This window comes from Diceros bicornis, chromosome 1 (genome assembly GCF_020826845.1).
Source record: "Diceros bicornis minor isolate mBicDic1 chromosome 1, mDicBic1.mat.cur, whole genome shotgun sequence".
NCBI lineage: Eukaryota > Metazoa > Chordata > Mammalia > Perissodactyla > Rhinocerotidae > Diceros > Diceros bicornis.
Genome location: NC_080740.1, coordinates 53,928,376 through 53,954,353, shown reverse-complemented (window position 1 = coordinate 53,954,353; position 25,978 = coordinate 53,928,376). Strand labels below are relative to the sequence as shown.

Here is a 25,978-nt window from a genome sequence, read left to right as displayed (position 1 = left end):
GAAGAAATATATATTTCACTCATATACTATAATCTGAAAAATCAGTTATACAATACTATTTTTATGGCTTAAAACAAAATTATAAATAAAAATGCAGTTAATACCAGTTTTCATTTTTCAACATGAGATGTTACTTATGAAAGAACCAAGCTAAATATTGCCCTATAAGCAATGCATGCAAAAGTGCTTTATACATATTTAGTGCTATAAAATTGGTCCATTTGGCTTTAAATTAGCCATTTCTCCCGTATCTGTACCACTTAAAGTAATATGGCATTAATGAGTGATAAAAGCTGGCACTGTGCACCTCAATGATTATTTTAGGATTTAACTCATTTCTGAGTTGAGGGAAAATAATACTTCTCTCTGAAAATAAGCAGGTCTTCTAAAATAAGTTTTATTTCTATTCTCAAAATCGGCCTACGAAGGTTGTATCTTCAGCCATTGGACAGATGCAGCTCCTGGGCCCTTTGTAGGCTAAATCCAGAGATCCTGAAGGTGGCTAGATGGCAAAGGCAGCCTCACTGCCAGCAATCTCATGATCCCTACCCCCTTCAGGTCAACTGACACCTTTAGAAACAAAATCACACATGTGCTACTAACCACGCAATGGAAGACTAAGGAGAAAAAGAATCGCGGTCAGCAAAACAAGTTACCAATTTATGTTTTTGCTTTCCATACAGGATCTGAAATCTTTAAAGATTTGGAAGATTTGGAATCTTCCCAACAGTCTGCCCCCTGAAAGTATGAGATATAAACATTTATACCAATCTGCTGCTCTGTACCAAGCACCCTCCAGGGCTCTAGGCGCTGGGACACAGTCCCTGCCCCTCAAGGAGCGTAGAGTGTGGTGGGAGAGGGCAGAAAGGTCAACCATGAAGACCTGGTAAGAAGTAAAGAAGATAGAGGAGGAAGCAATCAAGAAAAGCCGTGTGAGATTGGTGCTGGCCACAGCCATCTTATATTCTCACCCCTCCTCCCCACAGATGTATGAGTAGAAACTGCAACAGCAATCACTATGCACAAGTAGCGCACCTAAGTTACCCTAGGAGCTACATTTATCCTAGGTACACAAATAAAGAAGATCTTGATGTCATCATAATTCACAAAAAATATTTCTAAGTCTCCATATTGGTCATTAAAGTATTTCCTTATACTGTTGTGTGATTAATTCCATCTGGTAACACACTAAATGTATATAATTTTAGCCTCACTCCTAATCAGTTCTTCCATCACCACAACCTTTTCAACATATTAATTCTTGGCTACCATTCCACTTCCTTGGCGAGGCTCAGGCTCAAAGAAGCTTATGAACTTCTCTCCAGAAGGTGATGAACAGAGCAGAAAGCACCTCCACACTGAGTTCCAACTTAAAGTGGACATGCACACTCAGGGTTACGGATCCTGTGCTGAGGCGCTGCATGCTGCCCCACCCTCAGTGCTCACACTTATGATTCTCTCACTCAGGAGCAAGATTATTGCTAAGGCAATTACATCTACTGATTACAAAAGAAATGCTGCTTATTTCTTAATTGGCTTATATTTGCTTACATGTCTTAAAATACTAAATGTCCAGAAGGTTGAACTTATACTTTAATTCAGTTCTGGACCATGAGTTATTTTTCACACACAAAGAAATATGTTACCAGTTTCTTTTTAAGGACCCATGTTCAAATGGGAGGACATCAAAGAAGTTAATCATTCAGTTCTTATTTGTAGGAGCAGATTCTCTGTAACTTGTAAATTATTTTGATTTACGATGAATCATTATTGTATTCATAAATGCTGGAAAGTTGGTGAACAATATGATATAATGACACTCAAAAATAATTTTATAACTGCAGGTGTGCAAATCATAACATGTGGGAGATGACTCAAAGGATAAAGGGGAATAAAACAGTTTAGGAAGGGTCACATAAAGGAGGGAAAGGGGCGAGGGCACGTTCCCCAATTTTCCAAGATGTCTTTAAAACCAAACTACTCATTTATAGGCAGATCCAGTGAAGCAGTCAGACACGGGCAGCAGAGTCAACAGCTACGTTTAAACAAGCAAAGGCAAAATGCTCCATAATTTACAACAACCCAATCACATTGCTCATTCTTTTGAGGTTAAATGCTACTGACATAAGCTACACCTGAATCCAATCAGTGCAGAGACGTTGAGAAGATTCACACAAAAGGACTAAATTTGTCACAAATGGGTTGGTTTCCGATCTTAATGTAGGCAAGTTGCTTTACTCTGACCTCCATTGAACAAATCAACTTAATGGGCACTAGGAGTGCTATAAAACTTAACAATGGAGTGATTTTTAACTTTTAAAATATAGTTATGAAGCAAAATGTTGGATAGCTTCTACAATACTGGAAATCAAATTAAATCTAGATGTTTTTTAACAGTCTTGACAGATATAATCCTAGTTACCATGTAAATTTATGGTAAGCTGCTGTGATATTAGCCACAGGTGCTACTTTTAATATATGAGCCGCATCTGGCTGGGAATAGAATTTCTCAGAGGACTGAAAATGACCTCACTATCAGACAATGGAAGGGAAAAAAACAAGACCACTGTGGCATATAAAAAGCTGAAGATGTGGTCCACAACTAAATATTTCACATAAAATTCATTTTAACTCTGCAGTTGTAGGTTAAAGGATATTATGCTTTCAATATTTAAGAGGCGTAGATATATTTCAACCAAATAGCCAAAAGATTAAGAATGTAAGACAGTTATGAATACCCTGGCTACGTATATAATACTAGTTTTCCAACCTTTGATCAATGTCGGAAAAAATGATGCACTAAGACTTGAAAAGAAAATTCTTTCATGGTTCCCAAGCACATGACATGATTACACACCACCAAGCATACCAAACCAAGATGTAACAATTACTGATCTCTAAGCAGCAACAACCCTCCAGCGCCTGGCCAGCATCACTGGTTGTGTTTTTCAAGTTCTTTGGAGTCATTCATCACGCCCAAGAAAACATTCTCATCAGGTGAAATTTTTAAAAAATCACTACAAGTAATTACCATTCTGAGTCTGAGAACTGGCACTATCACCCACAGGCAAATACAAAGAGAAAACATAAGTTTCTGTTACCTACCCAATTCAAAAATAAAAAGATGGATATGTATAAAACATAAAATTGTTTCCTTTTAAGAAACCCTTCCTGAACCATTTGAAAGCCGTCATTTGCCAGAGAACTGGCAAGTGTGGAAATGTGATAGAGGATTTACAAAGATTTAATTTCCTATGAAATAACTCTTCCCGAATTAAACAAGCTTTTTTTATCTGAAAAAATCTCCAAAAGAGAAACAGTTCTATGAAAATATTCCCTCACCATTGCACTAAGCTGTGAGAATGGTAGCTACAAAGCCCTATGGCATAACATTTTCCTTCTGGCCTTCTCAAGTAACTTGAAGGGCTTGCTTTTTTAGCTTCAACAGATCAATTCAATCTAGGCGATGATTTCTATTTACTTTTTTTAAACAAAGTAACTGGATCTATGCCTGATCTCAGTGGGCATCAAGATCCTAAGTATCTTTAGCAAGAAGAACCTTGTATGACTCCCTGATACTTTTATGATCAACCGACAGCATTTACATGGAGAAAAGGTAGGCTCACAAAGCCTCATCTGTGGAGATGGTTAGTTACTGTAGAAAGGTTATCAGTCAAATTAAATATGGCCTTTCCGTTCAATGCAGTACTACATATATCCCACCATTAAAAATCATGAAGTAAAATATTCTACTGACAGGGAAAAATGTTCACCATACATGAAGTGAAAAAAGCAACTGAGCAAAAAACATCTACAATATGACTCCAAATATATATACATACATACATACGTACATACATACAAAATACACGTTTGCACATATTGTTTTTTAAATGGGAGAAGGATTATAGGTATATTTTTCTTCTTTGTACTTTTCTGTGTTTTCCAAATTATAAAATATATTATGCAATCAGGAAAAAAAATGTTGTATTTATTAACAACCTAAACTTACCACACAAATTTAACATGGTGCTATCATTCCCGTAAGAGTGAGAGGCCTGGCTGATCTCTGTGGGGTATGAGTAATCCTTAAACGTTAAACCCTTCTATTTAAAGCTTGCAGTTTTAAACAAATAGGAAGATGGAAGAGACTCATTCCCAAGCTTACATAACAGAATCATACTTGAAGACATTCAGAACTACAATGGCCCTCTCTTCTACACATCCGTATCTCCAGCTGTATAGTCAGTGGCTCAGAAACCTGGGGTCTCTCAACGCAGGACAAGTTGATCTTCTCTATGCAGAGTTCTGATTTGCCAAGTAAAGATTTTAGCTGCTCTTTGCAGACCTTCTATCTGGAAGCAACTTCCCCCTCCAAATAGAAGTTGACCTCCAATCTGTAATCAACCTAGGACAAATAACTGATCAATCAAGTATTATAAACTAATGCTTTCAGGGCAGGGCATGGGGAACCATTTGGCAATTTACAGGTCAAATTCCTATCAGTAGCTGGCTACCCTTTTCTTCAAAATATGCAAAGAACATGTAGACTCCTTTAAGCCCTCCAAAATAAACATTTTTTCCTAAACAGAACAAAGAAACAGACTCAATTTTAAACAGAGTTGTTCATTCAAAGGTCTAGGACATTCCTAAACAGAACTGTAATCTGCATCCTGAATTATCCCACAACCCTTCAAAATATAGGCTTGGGTTCAAGAAGAGGAGCTTAGCCCTAGGGTAGGAAGCCTGGCCTTGGGAGGACAGCCAGCCTCCTGCTTCCTCTGTAAGTTTGAGCAGGTCCCTTAACTTCCCTGTTTCCACCATTAGCAAACTGGGTTACTAACACCTAACCTTGCAAGGCTGCTGGGAAGCTTCAATGAAACAACCTATGTTATTTCACAGGTCACCTAACAATGAGCTACTAACGCCTAGTAGACACTATTACACTCATTAGTTCATAAAATACTTTGTGACTCTCCAAACCATGACAAAGAAAACTGATTTGGGGGCCGGCCCAGTGGCATAGTGGTTAAGTTTGCACGCTCTGCTTCAGCAGCCTGGGGTTCATGGGTTCAGATCCTGGGCACAGACCTACACACTGCTCACCAAGCCATGCTGTGGCAGCATCCCACATACAAAAAATAGAGGAAGATGGGCACAGCTGTTACTCAGGGCCAAACTTCCTCACCAAAAAAAATAAATAAAATTTTAAAAAGTTTTTAAAAATCCCAATGCCGGGGCCTGCCCCATGGCTTGGCGGTTAAGTGCGCGCGCTCCGCTACTGGCGGCCCGGGTTCGGATCCAGGCGCGCGCTGACGCACCGCTTCTCTGGCCATGCTGAGGCCGCGTCCCACATACAGCAACTGGCAGGATGTGCAACTGTGGCATACAACTATCTGCTGGGGCTTTGAGGAGAAAAAGGGGAAAAAAAAGGAGGAGGATGGGCAATGGATGTTAGCTCAGAGCCGGTCTTCCTCAGCAAAAAAAGAGGAGGATTGGCATGGATGTTAGCTCAGTGCTGATCTTCCTCACAAAAAAAAAAAAAAAAAAATCCCAATGCCAATTACATCAGGATCTTAAAAAAAAAAAAAACTGATTTGGCTGCATTTCAGGTAAATAATGCAACTTTAAGAGTTACCTGTATACAGAATGATCTTAAAGCAACATTTTTACATCAAAATTTCTAAAAATAATTCCTACAACATGTATCCAATAGATTGTTAAACCTCTCTATCTAGAATGTAATGATTACAAAAAAAATCAGCAAAGAGTGCTGAACCAGTGGTCCCAGAAAAGGAAAGGAAAAAAAAGGATCTGCAATTATTAGAACTGTCTTAAAACAGAAATGAGTGCCTAATCAATAGCAGGTAAACAGTCCCGTAGCAGTCTCCCAGTGTGATACTTTGTGGAGTTTTGGAAGACTCTACCATGGGCCCTCAGAACACCAAAATTCACAAAAGACTGGCTGTGGGTGGCTGAAGCTGTGCAGCCAAAATACTGAGTAAGTGCCAACCTCAGTCTCGCGTTATTGGGGGCAATTTACTAGAGGTGCCACAAGTGGCCCATCTCCTTCTCTGGTACTCCAAAACTGCCTGCAGAACAAAGGCATCATCAATGCTGTTCTTCTGGGAAGTGCACCATGGCACTCAGATCATTCCATCACACATCACAACTTAGCAGCCAAATAAGCAGGTCACCCTTAGGAACCATCCGTGTCTAAGAATAAGGAAATGAGGGAGAAGAAAAGTCCCTGGTGAGAAAGGGTTTTAGGTAATAACCTGTAGGAGACAAGAAGATGAAAAACATTATGTTCCCCTGGGGCTAACGGCACTGACTACGATCACCTATGGTGAACTCAATCAAGGGACTTAATGTATACAAAATATACCCACGTAACACTGGGCTGGGTACTATGGGAGATGTACACAAGCACAAATCCAGTCTCTGCCCTCAAGGTGCTTATATCTTAGATGGAGAGAGACAAAGGTAGTTGTATTTCTCTGTTGCATGATCTAAGCTGCACTTAGTCACATCCTAATTCTGTCACTGGTTCATTGTTAACTTGGGCAAACCACTTCATCCCTAGGGCTCGGGTGCCACAGCCCTTCTAGCTCTAATGTTCACAGGTTAAATATCAAAACTAGGCTGAAAGAACACTGCAAATAAGATAACCCAAGGGCTGAATTCTAAACAGAAAGAACAGACAAGAGACTAATGTCTGTGGCTACAAGGATCTGTATAAGGCACATGAGCTCCACTGCCTCTCCAGGCTGGCCTGCACCCTCACCTCACTCAAACCATCCTTGCTATGATCATTGATGACCTCCATGCTGCTTAATCCAGTGGTCATCTTTTGGTACTCATCTTACTTGGAGTCTCAGCAGAATTGATTCGTCCCTCCTTTTTAAAACCCCATCTTCTTTTGGATTCTGTGATACAACACTGGCCTGATTTTCTTCCTATTTCACTAACAAGTCTTTCTCAGTCTTCCATCCAATCCCAAAGTAGACTGAGTTCTAAGCCCTCTTCTCTTCTCACACTACAATTCCTGCCTGACTAATCTCATCTATTACCTTGGCTTTTTTCCATACACACCTATGACTCTCCTTTTATCTACAACCCAGACCTCTACTCCGAGTTCCTAAGTTGGACATAAAACTACCTTCTTGAAGTTGACATTTGGATGTCTCACAGCAACTCACACTTAATGTCCAAACCAGAAATCCTGATCCCTGCATCCCAGTCCTGTTCCTCTCTCACACTTCCCCAGCTCAGTAAATGTCACTTTCCACCACCCAGGTCCTCAGGTCCTAAATCTGAGAGTCAATCTTAAACAACCCCTGTTCTTCTTCCTCACCACCCATCACCACTCCTCCTTAGTTACAGAAACTGGGTTTTTTTCTTTATATTTGCATTTTCTATAAGTGTTATGTGTGGTACCACAGGTTTCTGCTCATGCAAACTCCTAAATACAGCTCTAACCTGTCTACCTCTCTGCTTACCCCCTATCACTGCCCCAGTCCATAATCTCCTGCTGTGTCCACCCTAGTGATGATGTCTCACCCGGATGAACACAACAGCCTCCTTACTATTCTCCCCCTCTGACTTTTGCCCCCCTCCAGCTTCCACTCCATCCTCTAAGTCCTCTGATTGGTCTTTTTAAGAAAACGCATTGGCTCTTCACCCACCTCCTTCCACGGGGCAGTCTTTTTTTTTTTTTTTTTGGCCCCTGGTTGAGCCTTAGAAAGTCTCGCGATAGCCCCTCGCTTCCCGTAACACCGTGTGCTCTCCTCTGCTGTCCCCTTCTCGCCATCTTTTTGTGCCGCTGTAATAGCGCACATGCATGTCCTGGCTGGTATTCTCAAAAGCATCAGCAATGGGGAAAAGAGAGGCAAATGCCAGATTCTTATTAGATTGTGCTCCAAAGTCATCGTCCAGTTTCCAACTGTGATGATGAAGCATGGTTACATTGACGAATTTGAAATCATTGATGATCACAGAGCTGGGAAAATTGTTGTGAACTTCATGGGTAGGTTAAACAAGCTGGGGCGATCAGCCCCAGATTTGATGTGCAACTCAAAGATCTAGAAAAATAGCAGAATAACCCACGCCCCGCATTTCCTTGGTTTCATTGTACTGACAACCTCAGCTGGCATCATGGATCACAAGCAGGATGAAAACACAGAGGGGAAAACCCTGGGATTCTTTTCCTAGGTATGTAATAAATATGTCCAAATAAAATGCCTCAGTGGACAAAGAAAATGCATCAGCTTATGGGTTCCTTAGAGAGGCCTTCCCTGATGGCTGTCCTCAAACTGAATTTGGTCTTCCCATTATTCTCTCTCACAACACTCTATTCTGTTGGAGAGGCAGTACCCATGCTGGCAAATGGCAGGGATTACCTGGGGAAACCTGACTCCACTGCGTACTAACTGTGGGGCCTTGGGCAAGTCACTTCATCTAAACCCCAGTTTGCTCATCTGTAAAATGAGGAAAATATTCTCTACTTCACAGAGTTTTGTGAGGATTAAATGAATACATACATGTAAAGTCCTTACAATATAGTGCCTGGCCCTAAGTTTCAGTGTTCATTAAGCATTAGCTATTAGGATTTTCCTTCATGGCACTTATCACAATTTGCAATTACATATTCATTGTTTTGTTTATGCACTCCCTCCCCTACTATACTGTAAGCTCCATGAAAATATCTGCTTTGCTCGCCACTGCACCCCCAGCGTCTAGCACCATGCCTAGCCTACAGTAAGTACGCAGCAATTGTTTATTAGTGTTGAGTGTATAAGAGTCAGGAAAAACTTTCCAGAAGTGAGTGGGATATGGACCAAATGGGGGTAGGATAGGCGGGATGGAGCATAGGAGGGGGAAGAACAGCTTGAATAAAGGTAGGAAAGCACTGAAACGAGATGCTAGGAGTCTTGGCTCCAGTTCCAGCATTGCCACTAATATTTTGTGCTCCCCCTGAGCCTCGGTTTCCCCACTTCTTCAGTGAGGGGGGTGACTAGGTGACTTCTTGGGTATCTTACAGTTCTAATCTCTAATAGAGCAAAGAGGTCTCTTACAGAGAAGTAATGAGAGGTAGGATTAGGGCCGGACTGTGGGCAGCTTTGAAAACCTCTAAGAAGATGATGTCTTGTAAGATATAATAGGAAGGAACTGGGATTTTCTGAGCAGAGACCAACTCGGTCCCAACAAAGCGCACACAGGCCAATGAAGGCAGAGAGGGCCTAGAGGTAAAAGGCTGCAGGAAGCTCCTACAGGAACTCCAGGGGGAGGGAAGGTGCATCCAGCCCAGAAGCACAGTCTTGGTGAAAGACCCTAAAGGAAGACTGACCAGCTCTTGGTGACTGATCACCAAAATAATTCTTCAGTTTCAGATCTGAGTGCTTGAGAGGATGGTGGTACTGCTGAGAGAAACAAGCAAGTTGGAGGAGACAGACAAGAGTTTGCTTTCAGATCCTCTAAACCTTTGGCAATGCTAAACTCAGGGGAGAGAGCACCACAAGGACCCTCCCTGCCAATCTTTAGCCCAGCTCACTGAAACCACCTTAGGGCCCTCATTTCCCCAACACATTACAAATAAGATGTGCCCTCTTTCACCTTGTCCTTGACCTATGCCACCTGCTGACCCCTACCTTAGCTTCTTCCCTCAAAAACACCTATCAGATCTTTGAAGATCAACTCAAAACCCCCTTCTCCAGGCAGCCATCCTGGAGTACACCTCCTTTGGTTTATTAGTAGTTCACATTTTAGTGCCTAATTAACATGGCAATTTAAAAAATCAACTATTGGGGCCGGCCCGGTGGCGCAGGGGTTAAGCACGCGCTCCACTTCAGCAGCCCAGGGTTTGCAGGTTCGGATCCCAGGCGCACACCGACGCACCATTTGTCAAGCCATGCTGTGGTGGCATCCCATATAAAGTAGAGGAAGATGGGCACGGATGTTAGCCCAGGGCCAGTCTTCCTTGGCAAAAAGAGGAGGATTGGCATTGGATGTTAGCTCAGGGCTGATCTTCCTCACCAAAAAAATTAAAAATCAACTATCTTGTACAATTCAGATGTGCACCCCCAACCCCCCAACAAAACTGGGCACTCTTCTGGGCAGAAACAGAATCATGTACTGCTTTTGCATCTTTCTTCTTCCTTGGGCCCAGAGCAGTGCTAGCCTCTCAGGAGTTGCCAGCCCAAGGACTTCACTGTGCTCACCGACCCCAAAAGAGCTAGGCTCTCTGGCTTTCACTGGGGAGACCATGTGGCTCCCAGCCCAGCCCCAAATGGGTCTGCTCCAGGTGCCTGGGGCATGTCCACAGCCAGGGCTGCAAGGCGAGGACAGGGCATTTGAAGTCAGTTTGATGAATGATATGGTAGAAGGCCAAAATTCTACCTTGCTGGCTGAGAGCACAGGTGCAAACAGATTCATTAGCAGCGTCTGCTGTTTTGATATGATTGATTTTAATGATACAATTAAATGACCTCTGATTGCTCAACAGTGATACCTGGGCTACTACTAAACAAGTACAGCTTTGTTTGTTTTAGCTGGTTCATAGTCCCTTTCTCAGGGAAGTATTGTCAAATCCATTTAAGGTAGAAAAGTAATCCAACAGGTAGTCCTTGGAAAACAAGATAGCTCCTAGAAAAAAACAAAAATAAAAACAAAACACCTTTCTGTATCACACTAGGATCTAAAAATGTTGCTGTAGGAACCAGAGATATGAGTCTGGCACCCACAAACTGTTACATAACCCCATGTGACCACAAGCAATCCCATGATCTCAGTCTGGTTCAGTGTCCTTCTATAAAATTCAGTGAACTAGTTAAAATGGTTCATTCCAGCCTAGATCAGAAGGGCAATATGATGGTCATCTGCAAAACAGGGGAGAGGAAGTACTGCTTTGTTTTGTTTAAAAGAATGTAGAAAAAAGAACAGAACACAAAGAGCTCAGAGCCAGGGAAGAAGACCCTCACCCACCTTTCCACACTGGTGGGCCGAGTCCCTCCTGAAGGCAGAGGGCAACTGGTCACCAGCCGGCTACAGAAACATGAGTGCAGCATTGTATTTGCTGCTAAGAACAGTTGACTAGCTGATAAGGCTGCTCCATCAGGCACCCAATATCCATATTTTGAAACGGCTGAATGCAAGTTTATAGGTCACGGCCCTAATGCATCAAAACTCTATTGACAAAACTCTTGCTATGCAAACCTGAACACTATTGATAATGGCTGTGTTGAAGCAATGGGCTGGCATACCAAAGAAAAACAGAAATAGAACAGAAAAGAGCAAGACTAAAATACTTTTAAGTTATTATTTAAGGTCTCTTTTAAATTATTTTCTGTAATTATTGAGCCAGCAGTCCACTGCTATTAATTCATATTCAACCTATTTAAGCGGTACCAGCAATGCAGGCCGAAAACAAATGCCTCAGTAATTTCCTAACTTTTGAGTGTTATTTTCTTGTCAAATTTAAAGCAACCCATTTGTGACCACATTATACCAAGTTAATCTCATCTAAAGTGCTTCACAAACCCTAACAGCTACACTAAGGTTTTATACTAATGAAAGCAATTTACATAAATGAAATTTATGTCAATGCATTTCATGACAAATTTTTTATTTTATAATGATTATAGTACTTATATGATAACATCTGTTGATATTCACAGTCTAAACCTGGCAAAGATTTAAACCCGCAACAGTTTCCATGCATCATGTACATTATCTGTGAAAAGCAATAAAAAAAAGCAATGAATGCATTAATCATACCAATATCATCTGCAAAGCATAAATCTGAAATACCTTTCACGTCAGCTCAAACTGCTTTTTATTTTTTACACACCTGATTTTACGCCATCTGTATAAGGGCAAGACAAAGACTGTTGAGGAAATTATATTTCTTGGCTGTTTGACTTTTACAAAATACTCAGGCTAAGTTCTGTAAACAGAAGATTTACTATCCGACTAAGAAGAAACGGTGCAGTTAAAAGTCCATTTTTATTAAAGGACGGTGTAATGACCACAGCACTTTCACACTGCAGTGTGGAGTCACATTTGCATTTTGACACCTGTTTTACATTTCCCCTTGTCTATCTATTGCATGTGTTTTTACAAATACACATCAGGTCTAAACGTATTGTATGACATAAACAGCACAAGCAAGACTCCAAATGATAACATTTTAGGCTCTAATTTCCCTACCCTGGTGTACACCAACACTGATGTCCCAGCTATCAGCTGACAACATCAGCAGGGTCCTGCCCAGGGCCCCCTGGAACTCCAGAATAACTCGAAGGTGAACACCAACATGAATACATCACACAGATATTTTTATTAGCTTCTCAAATTTTAGGTACAGTTGGCTAAAATGTGTCTCTACTATCCATTCCATTGACAACTATGGACACTTTCTCAGGTTTCTAGTTGCCTTGTGGTTACAAAGCCCATCAGTGGGCACGTGTTAAGCGCAAGCTACTGTGTGTGACAACGAAACTAGTTTTCACTTTACCTGGTTCCCAGACACACATACATTAGCCTAAGCCTTGGGAACATCCTCTCTGGGACTGCTTCTCTATCCTCAACAGGCAGAGTGAGTATCCGCTTGCAAGAGTGGTCAGATGTGACATTTATATTATTGCATTACTGACTCATAACTTTGATGTGCACCAAATTTTGGTGCATAGCAATGAACAATAAAACCCGACCTGATTCGTTCACAATAACAGCTGCTGAGACCGATGTCCCACAGAGGACTGTTAAGATTTTCATTAACAGTTGTCTTTCTTCTAGTATCAAGACTTTGACTTCACTAAGTGTTTCAAAATGTTAACCACAAGCCTATTATCAAATTCCTCAATAAAACATTTTTATAAAGTAAGTAAGCAACAGTAACTTTCAACTGTTCTACAACAGGAGCTCCGGGCACAGGAAGAAAAACATTTCACAAATCCCGAACTCACTCACGTATGGTGCTACTGCTGCTGGATGCACAGAACCCCACCGCCACCACCGTCACCAGCATGGCCTAGGCCATTCAGAAGCTCCCTCCCCACTCCCTACTCCCACTCCAGAAATCTTTTAATGGCAGCAGTTACAGCAACCAAAATGTGATGAGCAAGATATAGAAAAAATAAAGCTTGTACCTTGCCCTGCAAGAGATACTACATTTTGACAAGCTATTAGACTGAATCATGTAAAACTGCCACTTCTGTAGGTCAAAACTGGCTGAATATCAGCCAGTTTATATGAATGATTCAATCTAACAAAACTGAATGCCCTGCCTGGCAGGCCCACCTAAAAAAGCATAGACAAGGATAGCAGCTCCTCCAGGAATCAGGGAATTATAGTTATTACTCACAAAGCTCAGTCCCTTTCTCCTGACTCAAAAGTGCTCTCCATTACCAGTTGGAAATTCCTTACATCCTCTACCCGGAATTCTTCATTCACCCAAAAGGTACCAAACCAAGGCAGGTGCCCCGCTACCACTGCTTACTTATTCCTGGTACTAAGTTTGTTTCCATGCTGAACGAGGGTGGTCCATATCCAGGAGTGAGAGAATAGGACAGCCTTCCCAGGAGGATGTGTTGCTGCCTGGCCAGTCTGGGCTCCTGCCCTGCGGGGCTCCACCTGCTGGCATCTGGAGTAGCTGTTTCCTGGGTTCCAAAGCTTCACCTAGATTCTACACCTACTTCCAAAGCTAAAACTTTCCTCTGATTTTGTAAGCTTCCCACTTGTCCCCATACATGACAACACATAACAAAATTTATCTTTATAGAACGCTCACACCCACATTTCTGACATTTTGTTCTTTCAATGCAATCACTCTGCAGCTGCCAAACACCTAAGTTTATATGTCCCTTAGAGACCTCTCCCTCCTTATGTCTACATGAACAGAAAAAAAGGAAAACTCCTTTACAAATGCCAACCCAACCCTGCCTGAGTCCGAGCACTCCCAGTGTGGAAACTTCCTGCCTCGTGTCCTGGCACCGCCTGCTCTGATTGCTCACAGTGTCTCACCGTCACCATCGCACCGCCCACCAACGCACAGTGCACTGCAGGTCAGTGCAATCCACCACCAAGGAGAGACAGCGGACTAACAGCAACCAAAACCTATGGCCACATCATCCACCTGCGCTATTAGAATCCCTTGGGAATTCTCACATTTATAATCTCTAAGTATTAGCACCCATCTGAGCTATCAAATAAATGTGGACTATTTGGAACTAACCATATCTTGGAATAAAACCTCTAAGAGAAAAAAAATTTCAAATGTATTTTGCTGGCTATTTATTATTATAGTAAAACCTAAATAACCAAAGCTTTGAGAAATAGGTTTTTCATCCAGGGTCACTGAAAATGTTTCTAAAATGTATGGTTCACTTTCTATAGTAATAAAAGAAATGAACTCTAAAGCAAACTTGTGATACTATTTCACACACTCTACATAAGCAAACCATTTAAAATCTGTAACAGCAAACCAAGTGTAATCTTACTCCTGATGATTTAAGTAAAATGAAAAGACTATGTAAAGAATTGAAGAATGTTCATACCTGTTGAGCGAACAAAACAGAATATATTTTTTACCTACATGTTCATCAAAGATTGAAAAAAATATATACTAACACCCAGCGTGGGATGAACTCGTTTAAGGGAGAGAGGGTACCAGTTCTGACGATGGCTCCCTCCAGTTTGTAGAGTTGAGGCCAGGAGAGGCACTGCCACTGCCAGGAGCACACGGAGCTCAGAGGGTCTCCCTAACTCCCGCTAAGGGCAGGGTTGCAGCGAGGTCTTACCAAGGTGTGCACGCACACCTGCAAATGCCTGCTCACAATAAAAACTGCAGCCCCAAAGGGCTATCCTGGACAGCTTCACAAATCCATTTTGCATACATTCAGGACTATATCTAGAAGATAAATTTCTAGATTAGGACCACGGGTATGTGCATTTTAAAAGTTGACAGACACTGCTCAATTGCTCTCCAAAAGTTTATATTAACTGACACTCCCACCTCTTCATTCTCCATCTCCCACATCACAGCTGCACTTCCCTCCTCACCAGCTTACACTCCATGGTCCAATGTTTTAATCCCTCCCTTGCGCACCTTATTTCCCTTGCCCCTCTGTTCCTCCACTGCACTCATCTGGCAAAAGTTCAGCCCTTGTTAAGCCCAACTCTGCAGCTACTTCAAGCCTGTGCCCAAGGAGCTGGACACAGCTGGACAAAACACACAAAATCCTCACTTCAAATGTTTGACCATAAATCTCCAGTGACACTGAGAACGGCTCAGCAACCGGCCACGTTCTCTGGTTAGTTCACTGTCTCAGTCCCCGTCTCCAAGATGACTATTCCACTCCTTTTCCTCTCTTTCCAGATCTCCAACATTCCTCCCTCCATCTCCACTCTTCCTCAATTGATGACTTCACTAAAACAATAGAAGCAATCAGAAGAGAATTATCTACTCTTCCCAGGACAAATGTAGCTACCTCCCTGCATCTGTATGCATATACTTGACCTTCTTTCCTATTACAATGGACATACCACGCCTCCATCTGTCCATTCTATCCTGCACTCTCTTGACGATCCAGACTGTGCTCTCACAATTATCCCCTCTGACAACTCTCAAACTGATATCTCCAGCTGAGCTCCAACCTCACATATCCAACTGCTGACCTGGTATCACCACTTGAGTGACTAATAAGTATCTCAAACTTGACATGTCCAAAACAGGATTCTTAATTCCCTACCCCACCCTCCACCCCATCTTCCCCAGCTCAGTAAATGACACCAATGGTAACACCCTTCACCCTATAGCTTGAACCAAAACCTTGGGATCATCTTTGACCTTCCCCTTCCCCCACACCCAATCTAACAGCAAGTCTTGACTGTTTTATCTTCAAAATATATAAGGAATCCTACGTTTCTCTCCACTCTACTGCTACTTCCATAGTCTCCCATAATCTCTGGACTAGCCTACTCCAACAGCATCCTACACAATCTGCCTGCTTCCACTCTTACCCTCCTACCATCGATTCACAGTAGACCAGCCTGGGTGATCTTTTTAGAACATCAACCAAATCATGACACTTCTCTGCTTGAAATCCTCCAATAGCTTTCCTTCAAAGAACAAAATCCAAACTCCTCACCATGCCCACAAAGCTCTAGTGCTCTGGTCCCTCCCTCTCTTCAGCCTCATCTTCTACAGTCTCATCTCCTTCCTGACCACTCCAGGACATTGGCCTTCTGGCTCTTTCTCAATCATGCCAAGATCATTCCTGCCCAGGAATTTTGTACTTGCTGTTCTCTCCTCCTGGAATGTTCTCCCTTTGGGTCTTCACATGCTGAGCTCCTTCACGTTGTTTAGGCCTCAGAAGTCCCCTCCCCAGTGAGGCCTTTCCAGACCGATCCATCTTAAACAGTGCACTCACCCCTCCATCACTCTCCATTCCAATATCCTACTTTATTCTTCTTCATGGCACTTAACACTACCTGAAATTATATTATCTATTCATTTGTTTATTGTCTATCTTTACCACTAGAAGGGGAGCTACATGAGCTTAGAATACTAACTGGCACAGAAAAGACGCTTAATATTTGTTGAATTAATGAATATTACTTTTACAATAAAAATTAATTTTTAAAAATTTAACTGCATGCACAATCACCACATTGTGAATAAACTATACCTATGGAGAAAGACTAGAAGAATAGAAACAAAAAGATGAAAGTAGTTACAATGGGAAAATTTTTCTTTATTTACACTATCATATTTTAATGTTTTATATTATTGTTTTACAATTAAAAACAACAGACTTTCTGCCCTAAATGAAAGATAAGTAAGGCTCTGTCGCTGCCAGAGGGTCACCACTCTAAATATCAGTTGTAAGAAAGAGACAAGTAGCCCCTGACACCTGGGAGCTGGCCTGGGACTGCCAACTAGGCCTTGGTGTTGCTAGGAGCTAGCCTGGCACTCACACATGGGCCTTGGTGTTAGACATAAACAATAGACAAGGCCACTCTGTGACCATAATGGATTAACATAAAAATAAGACCACTTGTAATGACAGCCAAACACAGACAAAACATGAACATTGTCCAAAACATAAAATACTAAACACCCTTCTCTCCTGGCTAATGGGCGATTATTGCTTCTTTACCAATTTCAGCTTTGGCTTCACTTTAGTCTGTTTCTCCCTATAGGTAATATTTATTAAAATACTGAATTATAGAATTACTCATTTTCTGACAGCACCCAATCCAGACCAAGGCCCTAATTCCTTAAAAACTCTCCAAAATTACTAACACAAGCCCAGATCCTATAAAAAATCCTTCTAACACTGTCTTCCTGAGATGCCCCACAGTTCCCTACGGTGTGCGTTCTCACTTGCTGCGACAAACAATAAGCCCAGCTTGTTCAACTATTGGTATGTTCCTGGTGGTCTCTGGATGATGGGCAGACAGCTGTCATGACATCAGTTGCCATCACAGGCCATTGTACAGGCAGAAGTCATAGGAGCCTGGCTGGAAAACTGACCCCAGGATATAATCTCAGTGCTGGTTCTCTGAATACATTCCCTGATATCCGCTGATTTTCTTATCACCTGTCTCTTTCTCCTAAAAGCTGGGTGAAAGAAAAAAAAAAAATGTCAAGTTAATTAAATGTCCCAGTGAATAATGTTATAATTAATCAAGGGTGCCCTGTACAGCTTCCTTTCCCTCCCATTTCCGCAAGTCACCCCAAGCACAAGGTTAGAGTGGGGCTAAATGACTGACTCATGGGCAGAGCCTAAGGCAACACTACTCAAGTACTTTAAGCCACATGTTCCAGCCCAATAAATTAGCCCAGGCTTAAAGAAGTCAGGCTGTACACATGTAAGAATTTTAATAAGCTTGGAAAATGCTACCTAGAGCTTATGCACAAGCTTACTGTACCAATGGGATTCCCTGCCACCAGCCACAGAGTGCTAAGCCCCTGACAAGAGCTGTCAAGCATGTGGGGCAGCAGGGACAGGGAGTCGGCTTGGTCCAGGTTTCCTCAGAAGTTGGAGCCTCACAGCAGAAGGCTGGCAGCCAGATGGATGGAGAGCAGAATAGGGCATGCCGCTCAGTGGAGCCAATGGCATTTACTAGGAAAACATGTCGAAAGTTTCTCTGGTGGAAATCTGGTCCTCACACACCCTTCCAGAAACTAGCAAACACTGTAATCAATGTCTGCATTTATCAAATGCCTGTTTGTACCCAGAACTGTGTTAGGTACAATAGAGAGTTATTTAAGCAAACATGGTCTCTGCCTTCTAGATGCTGACACCTAATATAAATAAAAACAATAAATCTGTCCAGAGGATTACCAAACTAACTGAACAAACATGCAATAGTCAAAAGCACTGACCTTATATAAATGCAATGGAGTAAGAACTGAAGGGTAAGTCATGGGAGATGACTCTCTAAACAGGGTGGGGCTCTAAAGGATCAGCTACCTTGCTAAGGCTGAGTTTCCAAGGGGCAGGCCAGCTTTTAAGAAAAGCTTCCAGGGCTGGCTATTGGGCTTGGGGAAATGAGCCAATCAGAGAAGAGGGTGCAGCTTGGGAGATGATTTGGAGATAGAAATACAACTACAGGGAGAAAGAAAACTTGACAACCATCTAAGAAAAGTAAGGGAAATCAGTCAAGCAGGTGGATGTTTCTCAACCCTTTTTATTCATGCCCCCTTCTGATAAAACACAAAAAGCTCACTCTCTCTTTGAATGTTATTTAAAATTTGAAAGGAAACTAAAATCAAAGCAAGAGTGGTTTCAGAATTTGATTTTCCAAATGACACAAACCACCCCTTCCCCCGAGCTGAGAAATCACCCAGCTGGGCAGTAGCACCTGTCAACAAGGATGGAGTAACTATCATTGAATTCCTCAGGAAGAGAGGGTTTGGATCCTGGATCCACATGTGACCAGACAACCAGTAGTATTAGAAAGAGTTACAGCCTAAGGTGACAAAAATAGATCACGGCATTAGCAATAATATGTAATAATTACCTGATTAAAGTTTTTGAAGGTGAACTCTTTGCAGATGGCATCTCTCTCACTTAATTCCGACCATCCTGCTGCTTTAAGATCAAGTATAACTTGGTTCCTCTCTTCTGCTGTCAACCGGTGAGCATCTGCTGACTATGAAAAGAACATATTTGTGAGCTGGAGAGATTCAGTTAAACTCAAATAAATGTATAGTTCTTTACCTGATGTAGAGATAGATGTAGAGAAAAATCTTAAGGGGCAACAATTTCTAACCATCTTTGGTTCCTTTGTTCTCAAAATACAAAGTTCTCGGGAAAAAAAAAGACCAAAACAAGGCTAGCTCTGTACAAAATAAGCTGCCTCCATGGTATGTTGTCTCACCAACCCTTACTGCTGCCTCAAACTTCACAATCACCTTCTCTGGTTTATTACACATACAACTGAGATCAACCATTACCACTGGCCATCTTACCAATGACCATCACCAATGGCCAGCATTCCAGGACTTCAGAAACTGAGGTAAACACAGCCACCCAAGGAAACCCTGCAAGTCCACTGGCAGGACCAGGATTAGAACTCAGGGCTCTAAACTCCCGGTGTACTGCTCTTTGGATGGTCCTACACTACCTTAGTGGCCTTCACTGCTTACTCACAAGAGTCTTAACTATCTGGGTTCACTATTTCCTTTCAGATCTGATGAAAAATAGGCCCCAGAAGGGAATTTACGTAGGATTTTTTATAATAACTTCTGGGGGGTCCACAGACTCGCTGGACTACAGGTAAAAAGCCCCTGCCTTAGTGGAGTGAGTTTTATCAGAGTACCAGTAAGACAAACTCCCTCCACAGTGTGGCCAGAGCACTTGTGTGCACTGTGCACCTTGTTCCTACTCACTCTGGTGATGAAATTCACAAATCCAGAGTTCTGTTGGTTAACAGGCCCACACTTCCCATGCTATTTGTGTTTTTTTGTGTGTGTGTGTGTGAGGAAGATCAGCCCTGTGCTAACATCTGCCAATCCTCCTCTTTTCTTCTTTTGCTGAGGAAGATTGGCCCTGGGCTAACATCCGTGCCCATCTTCCTCCACTCTACATGGGACGCCGCCACAGCGTGGCTTGACAAGCGGTAAGTCGGTGCGCTCCCGGGATCCGAACCAGCGAACCCTGGGCCGCCGCAGCGGAGCGCGCGCACTTAACCGCTTGCGCACTGGGCCGGCCCCCTGTACTATTTGTTTTTGACCTGAAAGAACTCTAAACATCACGGTCAGAGAGAGAAGGACACTCTAGTAAAAGTCAGAACAACTTCGTTCTCATTGCAGCATAAATGCCAACCAATACCTGCTGCCGTCCTTACTTGCAGGATACTGTAAGCTCAGGTGAGAGAGGGACTGTCACCCAGAGAATAAACTAACCTGAGGGCTTCTCATCAAAGGGCCAGCGGGGGCTGAGCTGAATCCTCTGCCATGAAACCACAACTCATTCCCACTTCAGAAATCCTAAAACTTTGTATCACTAACATCAATGTAATTAAGAGCACAAAGTAAGCAAGCTTACTTTAAGACAACTTATTCTATGAAGAGGAAAAAAAGATGATAATGAACCAATTTTCTCGTTTCTCTTCCTTGCTAGGTCAGCTACCCTTCCCCACAACTAAGAAAAGAGAAAAATGACAATACCTCAATTAAATAAAAATATCAAAGGCTTGTTATCAAAAACCATTTACTATTAAGAAACAAAATATCTATTCATCAGTTTTACAATGACAATTATGAAAATTTTCACACAAAGACCCACTATAGGAAATAATCTAAAATTCTCATCTAACACAAATATTTTAAGTCAATTCATAGTATTTTGGAAAAGAAATGGAATTATCTGTGTCCACATTGAGCAGCTACAAACAAAACTATTAACTGTGCTGTGGGTAATGCAGCAGTCACCTGGAGTCTGTGGAACGTGCTGAGCTGTTTTCCCCTGCATTCTCTGCCATCCACATCCCCAGTGAAGTCACTCTGTGCTCACCAAAGACATTTGCCCAGAAAGAGGGATTGTGTCCAGCACTGTGAAATGGACACATAACACAAATTGTCCCCTTGGGGACACACCCTCTGCAGAACCCTTTGCGGTGGGCTTTTTTTCCTGTGGGAGTTGGGGGTTGGGAAAGGGAAAAGCATAGGATTTGGAGAGAGTAAAGATGATTCAAGACCTAGCTTTGTTACTTTTAGCCGTGGGATGCTGAAAAATCACTGAGCCTCCTCACATCTGTAGTGGAGGTATTACAGTACCTACCCGCTGAGATTTTCTGAAAGGCTTAAATTAAAGAGATCTTGAATGTGAAGGCACTCAGCATAGAGCCTGGCACGTGGCAGCCGCTCACATCATGTCTGTTTATTCATTTCTCCCCAAACCCCATAATTTTACTTGATCACCAGCACCTTCGGTAGAGGGACACCGGGGTGACAGTAAGCACTCAACTTGTGTTCTGACCTTAATGGCCACGAAGCAGTGTGTTTATCTTCCTCCTTCATCGAACTATTTTAAATTTCCTCTATTAAAGAATTTCAAACTGCCAAATGGACTCTAACAAGCAACTTGAGAAAATGAAAGGGTGCATTTAATACAACATTTCCCCACTAGGTGGCGCTGCATGTTAAAACTTTCCTTCAAGTTCCTTTACCCCAACATATTGATTTCTAAAGCAGAAAAACTGACGGAACGCCCCTCGGAAGAGGAAAGAACAGATGTGTCACCAAAAAAGGATAGTTTATTAATAATTCCTCCAAAAAATTAACACCAAAACAAATGAGTTAACTCAGCATTCAGTCATCCAGTTTACAGCGAGCGCCCCGCGACGGACACGATTCCTGCTCTCACCGAGCGTACAATCTAGAGGACCGAACAGCACCTCCAGTCACATCAAGTGACCTTCCTTAAGCATCAAATATTTTTATAATCACTTTTCATATTTACTTTTTTATTTTTTTAATAAAGCTCGTCCTCGTTTGTTTTTCGGTTGGCAATTTCGTAGACTACGACCGGACTTTTAAGCCAAGGGAACCCGGAAGATGCTGCGCACACCCTTGTCTCCGGCCAGCGCCTCGGGCAACTACCCGATGTCCAAACGTGGCTCCCCAGAGTCCCAGGCCGAAGGCCGGGCTCACTTCGGGACCTGCCGGGTCCCTCCCGCCCCTCAGCCGGCGCCACGGAGCCCCGCCCTCCTCCCGCACCGCGGGCCCCCGGAACTCACCATGGCCGCGAGGCTCGGGCCCCGGCTCCGCAGCGCCGAGAACCAGAGCCGCGTCGCCCCCCGCGCCCCCAGCGCCGCCGTCATGGCTGCCGGCCGAGGGCTGCCCGGCGCGCTGCCTGCCCGCCCGCCGCCCCGGCCGCCTGTATGCAGGGCCGGCCCCGAGCCCAGGGCCGTGCGGCCAGCTCCCAGCCGCGGGCCAGGCTGCCCCGCACAGCCCGGCCCCGCCGCGCAAGCCTAGGCGCGACCCGGCCCCGGAAGGCACGCAGGAGCTTCAATGGTCGCCAACTCTGCGGGCAACCGGGCAGACGCGGCGCCGCAGGCCCCCGCAGGCCCCGCGCTGTCAGATCCAGTTCTGTGGCCGTTCTGCGTCATCCTCGCCCCTGTGCGGGTTTCCCGCCTGCGCGCGGGAGGTAGGCCGGCCGGAGGGGCGCTGGGCTCCACTCGGCGCTTAGGCTTGACCTCCGGTTCTGCTTTTTGGCGTCCGGGCCTCGGGTTGCCGTACGCTCGCGGACGGTCTAACCGTCCTGGGCTCCTTCCCGGGCCGTGGGGCGAACAGTCTGCGCCGGCGGGAGGATTGTCGCGGGCAGGGGCTGGAATTGAGCTGCGGGTGGGTGCTTGGAGACCACTCCACTCTCTGCCCGCAGGGGGCAGTAACCGTCGTGATTCAGATCAGGGGCTTGTAAGTCAGGGAGTCCTGGGTTCGAATGTAAGCTCTGCTGTGTCATCACCTACCTGCCAAGGCCTTGGGCAAGCTGGCTCATCTGTATTTGCCTACGTAAGAGAATCTGGAAAACCTAGCTCAGTGCTAAAAAGCACAGGCGCAGCACACAGTAAGCACTCTGGAGGTACATGGGAACAGATTTTATAAGTTTTCTCATCACTTTTTTGGAAAAGAGGGGTACTCTTTCTTTTATATGTGTGTATGTATTAATATTTTATTCTCATCTTTTTTGTGTGAGGAAGATTAGCCCTGAGCTAACATCTGTTGCTAATCCTCCTCTTTTTGCTGAGGAAGATTGGCCCTGGGCCAACATCCGTGCCCATCTTCCCCAATAGCATGGCTTAACAAGCGGTGCGTCAGTAGGCACCTGGGATCCAAACCTGCAAACCCTGCGGCCCTGCAGCAGAGCGTGTGCACTCAACCGCTTTGCCACAGGTTGGCCCCCTAGTCTCATCTTTTTTTTCGCTGTTTCTTTTTGATATGTAATTCACATACCATAAAATTCACCCTTTAAAGTGTACAATTCACTGATTTTTAGTAGATACACATTTTTTACTATATAGTTTAAGCAAATTAATAATATAACCAGTGTTGCAGAGGATATAGCAGTACACTTGAGAATATTTAAAAGAATGAGAACTTAAGTTCAACTTAGTTATTAGCAATTAGTTTTATTTCCCATATGGACTTGGAAAAAATAAAATCTTTTTGCCTCAAAATAGCCTAAAATTCGGACTTATGGCCCAACACCTTCTTCCCTTTTGCCCACTTGACAAAAACTCAGGGAAGGAATCTCTCTAGAGACCCTAATCAGATGTCACTGGTCTCAAGGCATTTATCTAAGACACTCTGGTTTCCTTTGCCTGATGCCTCAGGTGGACAGAGACTAGGGGTGGAATTAAAGGTTGTATTTCCAATATGTACATTGCATGGATATGATCATGAAAAATGCTCTACAAACTTGCTCATTAAACTGAGAACTGAAAAAGGAACTGGTAGGTGTTAAGTAACAAGTAGAGACCCCTCATCATTTTCAGTAAGTTCACTTTCATTGTTTTCCTTCCCTAAATCCACTGTATGATACTGTGGTATCTCAGCTCTAGTCTTGAAAGCAGTAGCAGCAGGATGCTAGTAGGGCCCAGGGGGAAGTGATGTCCACCAATAAGGGTTGTGAATGCTCTGCCTTCACATGTAGCTCTCCTATTAATAGGATTTAAATCTCTTAACAAAGATTTACTGGGCATGTCCTCTGTAGTGGATACCCTTGGGAAAAGCAGTCTCCTGATCACAGTCTTTCAAGCTCTGCCCAGCCACATAAGAATGGGCCTTGGGCCTGGAACACTACCTTACCAATAGATATAAAGAGCATACACAGCCTCTGTCAGGCTTATCACCTTGTGTGGGAATATCTTTCCGTTTCAGACTCAATGTGTGTTCCTTTGTTCTGCTTAAGCATGTATGTCAATAGCCCTGGGGCACGCCCTCCCTCTCAGTATTTCAGACTCCATGGGGGAGGGGGGTGTCCTGCTGGGGCACTAGAGGGGCACTCATAGGCTGTTGGCTGTCATGGAGCAGCCACTAGCCATGAGGGACCAATACACACTATTGGAGCTGATCTTGCTCTGTTTCATCTCTATGTGAGTAAAAATGCTGTTCCATCCAGTGCTTGACTGTTGTGTTTTCCTTGGCAGCTCTGATATCAAGTAGTGGGCAGTAGTGGGCCCTGGTGGCTGGCATTGTGATGATCTTTGCTATCCTCTATGTAGTTGATGGTCCCCTACCCACCCCCGAATTGGTTACCGGTGCATGACGTTCTGCTCAGTGTTCTGGTCGACAGACACCATGCTTGGCTTGGGATGGTTCAGCTGGTCTTGGACCACTTCCTTCTCCCTCTACTTCCCTTTGCCTCAGCACCAGTGCTTCCTGGCTAACTGTCTCACTTGAACCTCCCCTCCAGGGAACAACCCTGCTCCAATTTCCCTCCAGGAGAACCCCATGCAGCTTGTCTCAGGTAAGTGTTAGAAGCAAAGCCATGGATCTGTTGGTCATCCTGGAAGCCTCTCCTCATCCCCCAGACTAGAGTAGGGCCCCATTACACATCAAGAGGCATGAAAATTCCTGTATCCTTGATAGGATAACTCCCACTCAAGAATCTGCCCCTAAGGACATGAGACTATATACAACCATAAATCCAGCAAAAGACAGGTAAGTAATGCTGAATCTACTCAGAGACCCTTTGAGTAGCCATACTCATATACTCATACATACTATTATGTAGCCATAGTTAGGAAAACTGTTAGCAACAGTGAAATATTTATCATTTGTTAAGCAAAAAAAAAAAACCCCAAGGTTCTAATTATAGTTATATTATGACTAAAATTATGGGAAACAAAAGAAAGACTAGAGGGAAATGCATACAATGGTCACTCAGGCCATGGCACAGAAGCAGAGCAGGGTACCATCCCACATAGGGGCTCCAGAGTCAGAATGCTTAGGTTTGAAGCTGAGTCCCACCACTGGAAGCTGTATGACGAAGAACAAGTTATTTGGGGCCTCATTTACTGTTCTGTAAAATGAGGATATTTAATAGTAATGTCAGTTTCACAGGGCTGTTGTACCAATTAATGAAAGTATATGTAAAGCACTTAAAACAGTACTTGGCACACACATAGTAATACTCAAATGTTAGTTATAAGAGATGGAATTACTGGAGGGTTTTTTTTTCCTTATATTTCTAAGTACAGATACATGTGAAGTTTCAAATCCCAGCTTACCATGTGTGTAACCTGGGCAAGTTATTTAACCTCTCTATGCCTCAGTTTACTCATCTATAAAATGGAAATAATGGTACTGCTCTGAGCCATGGTCCCCTCCTGCCAGTGATACTCTAGGCACAGCTGTCCACAACACAACACATAAACTTGTAAACTCCTGTCCAATATAACACTCTGAGAAGGAGATTCATCTAAGGTCCTATTTCCATAGAATTTAGGGTGCCTTATGAAA

General features: G+C 43.3%; 1 protein-coding gene and 1 pseudogene across 2 annotated transcripts in view; one reads left to right on the top strand and one right to left on the bottom strand.

Moving 5' to 3' along the window:
• The window catches only part of PCBD2 (pterin-4 alpha-carbinolamine dehydratase 2), a 44,518-nt gene extending 21,900 nt beyond the window's left edge, over positions 1-22,618 (bottom strand). Inside the window, exons 1-2 of one of the 2 annotated variants that reach the window (XM_058540629.1) lie at positions 22,252-22,618; positions 19,030-19,161 (exon numbers count right to left, since the gene is read on the bottom strand). In XM_058540629.1, the coding sequence (XP_058396612.1) occupies positions 19,030-19,161; positions 22,252-22,335 (216 nt within the window). In that variant the 5' untranslated portion in view covers positions 22,336-22,618. Of the gene's footprint in view, positions 1-19,029; positions 19,162-22,251 lie in introns of those variants that run through there. The other variant, XM_058540637.1, reaches the window with a different exon arrangement.
• On the top strand, positions 7,837-8,229 carry LOC131405637 (small ribosomal subunit protein uS8-like; annotated as a pseudogene).
• Positions 22,619-25,978: the final 3,360 nt, after the last annotated feature.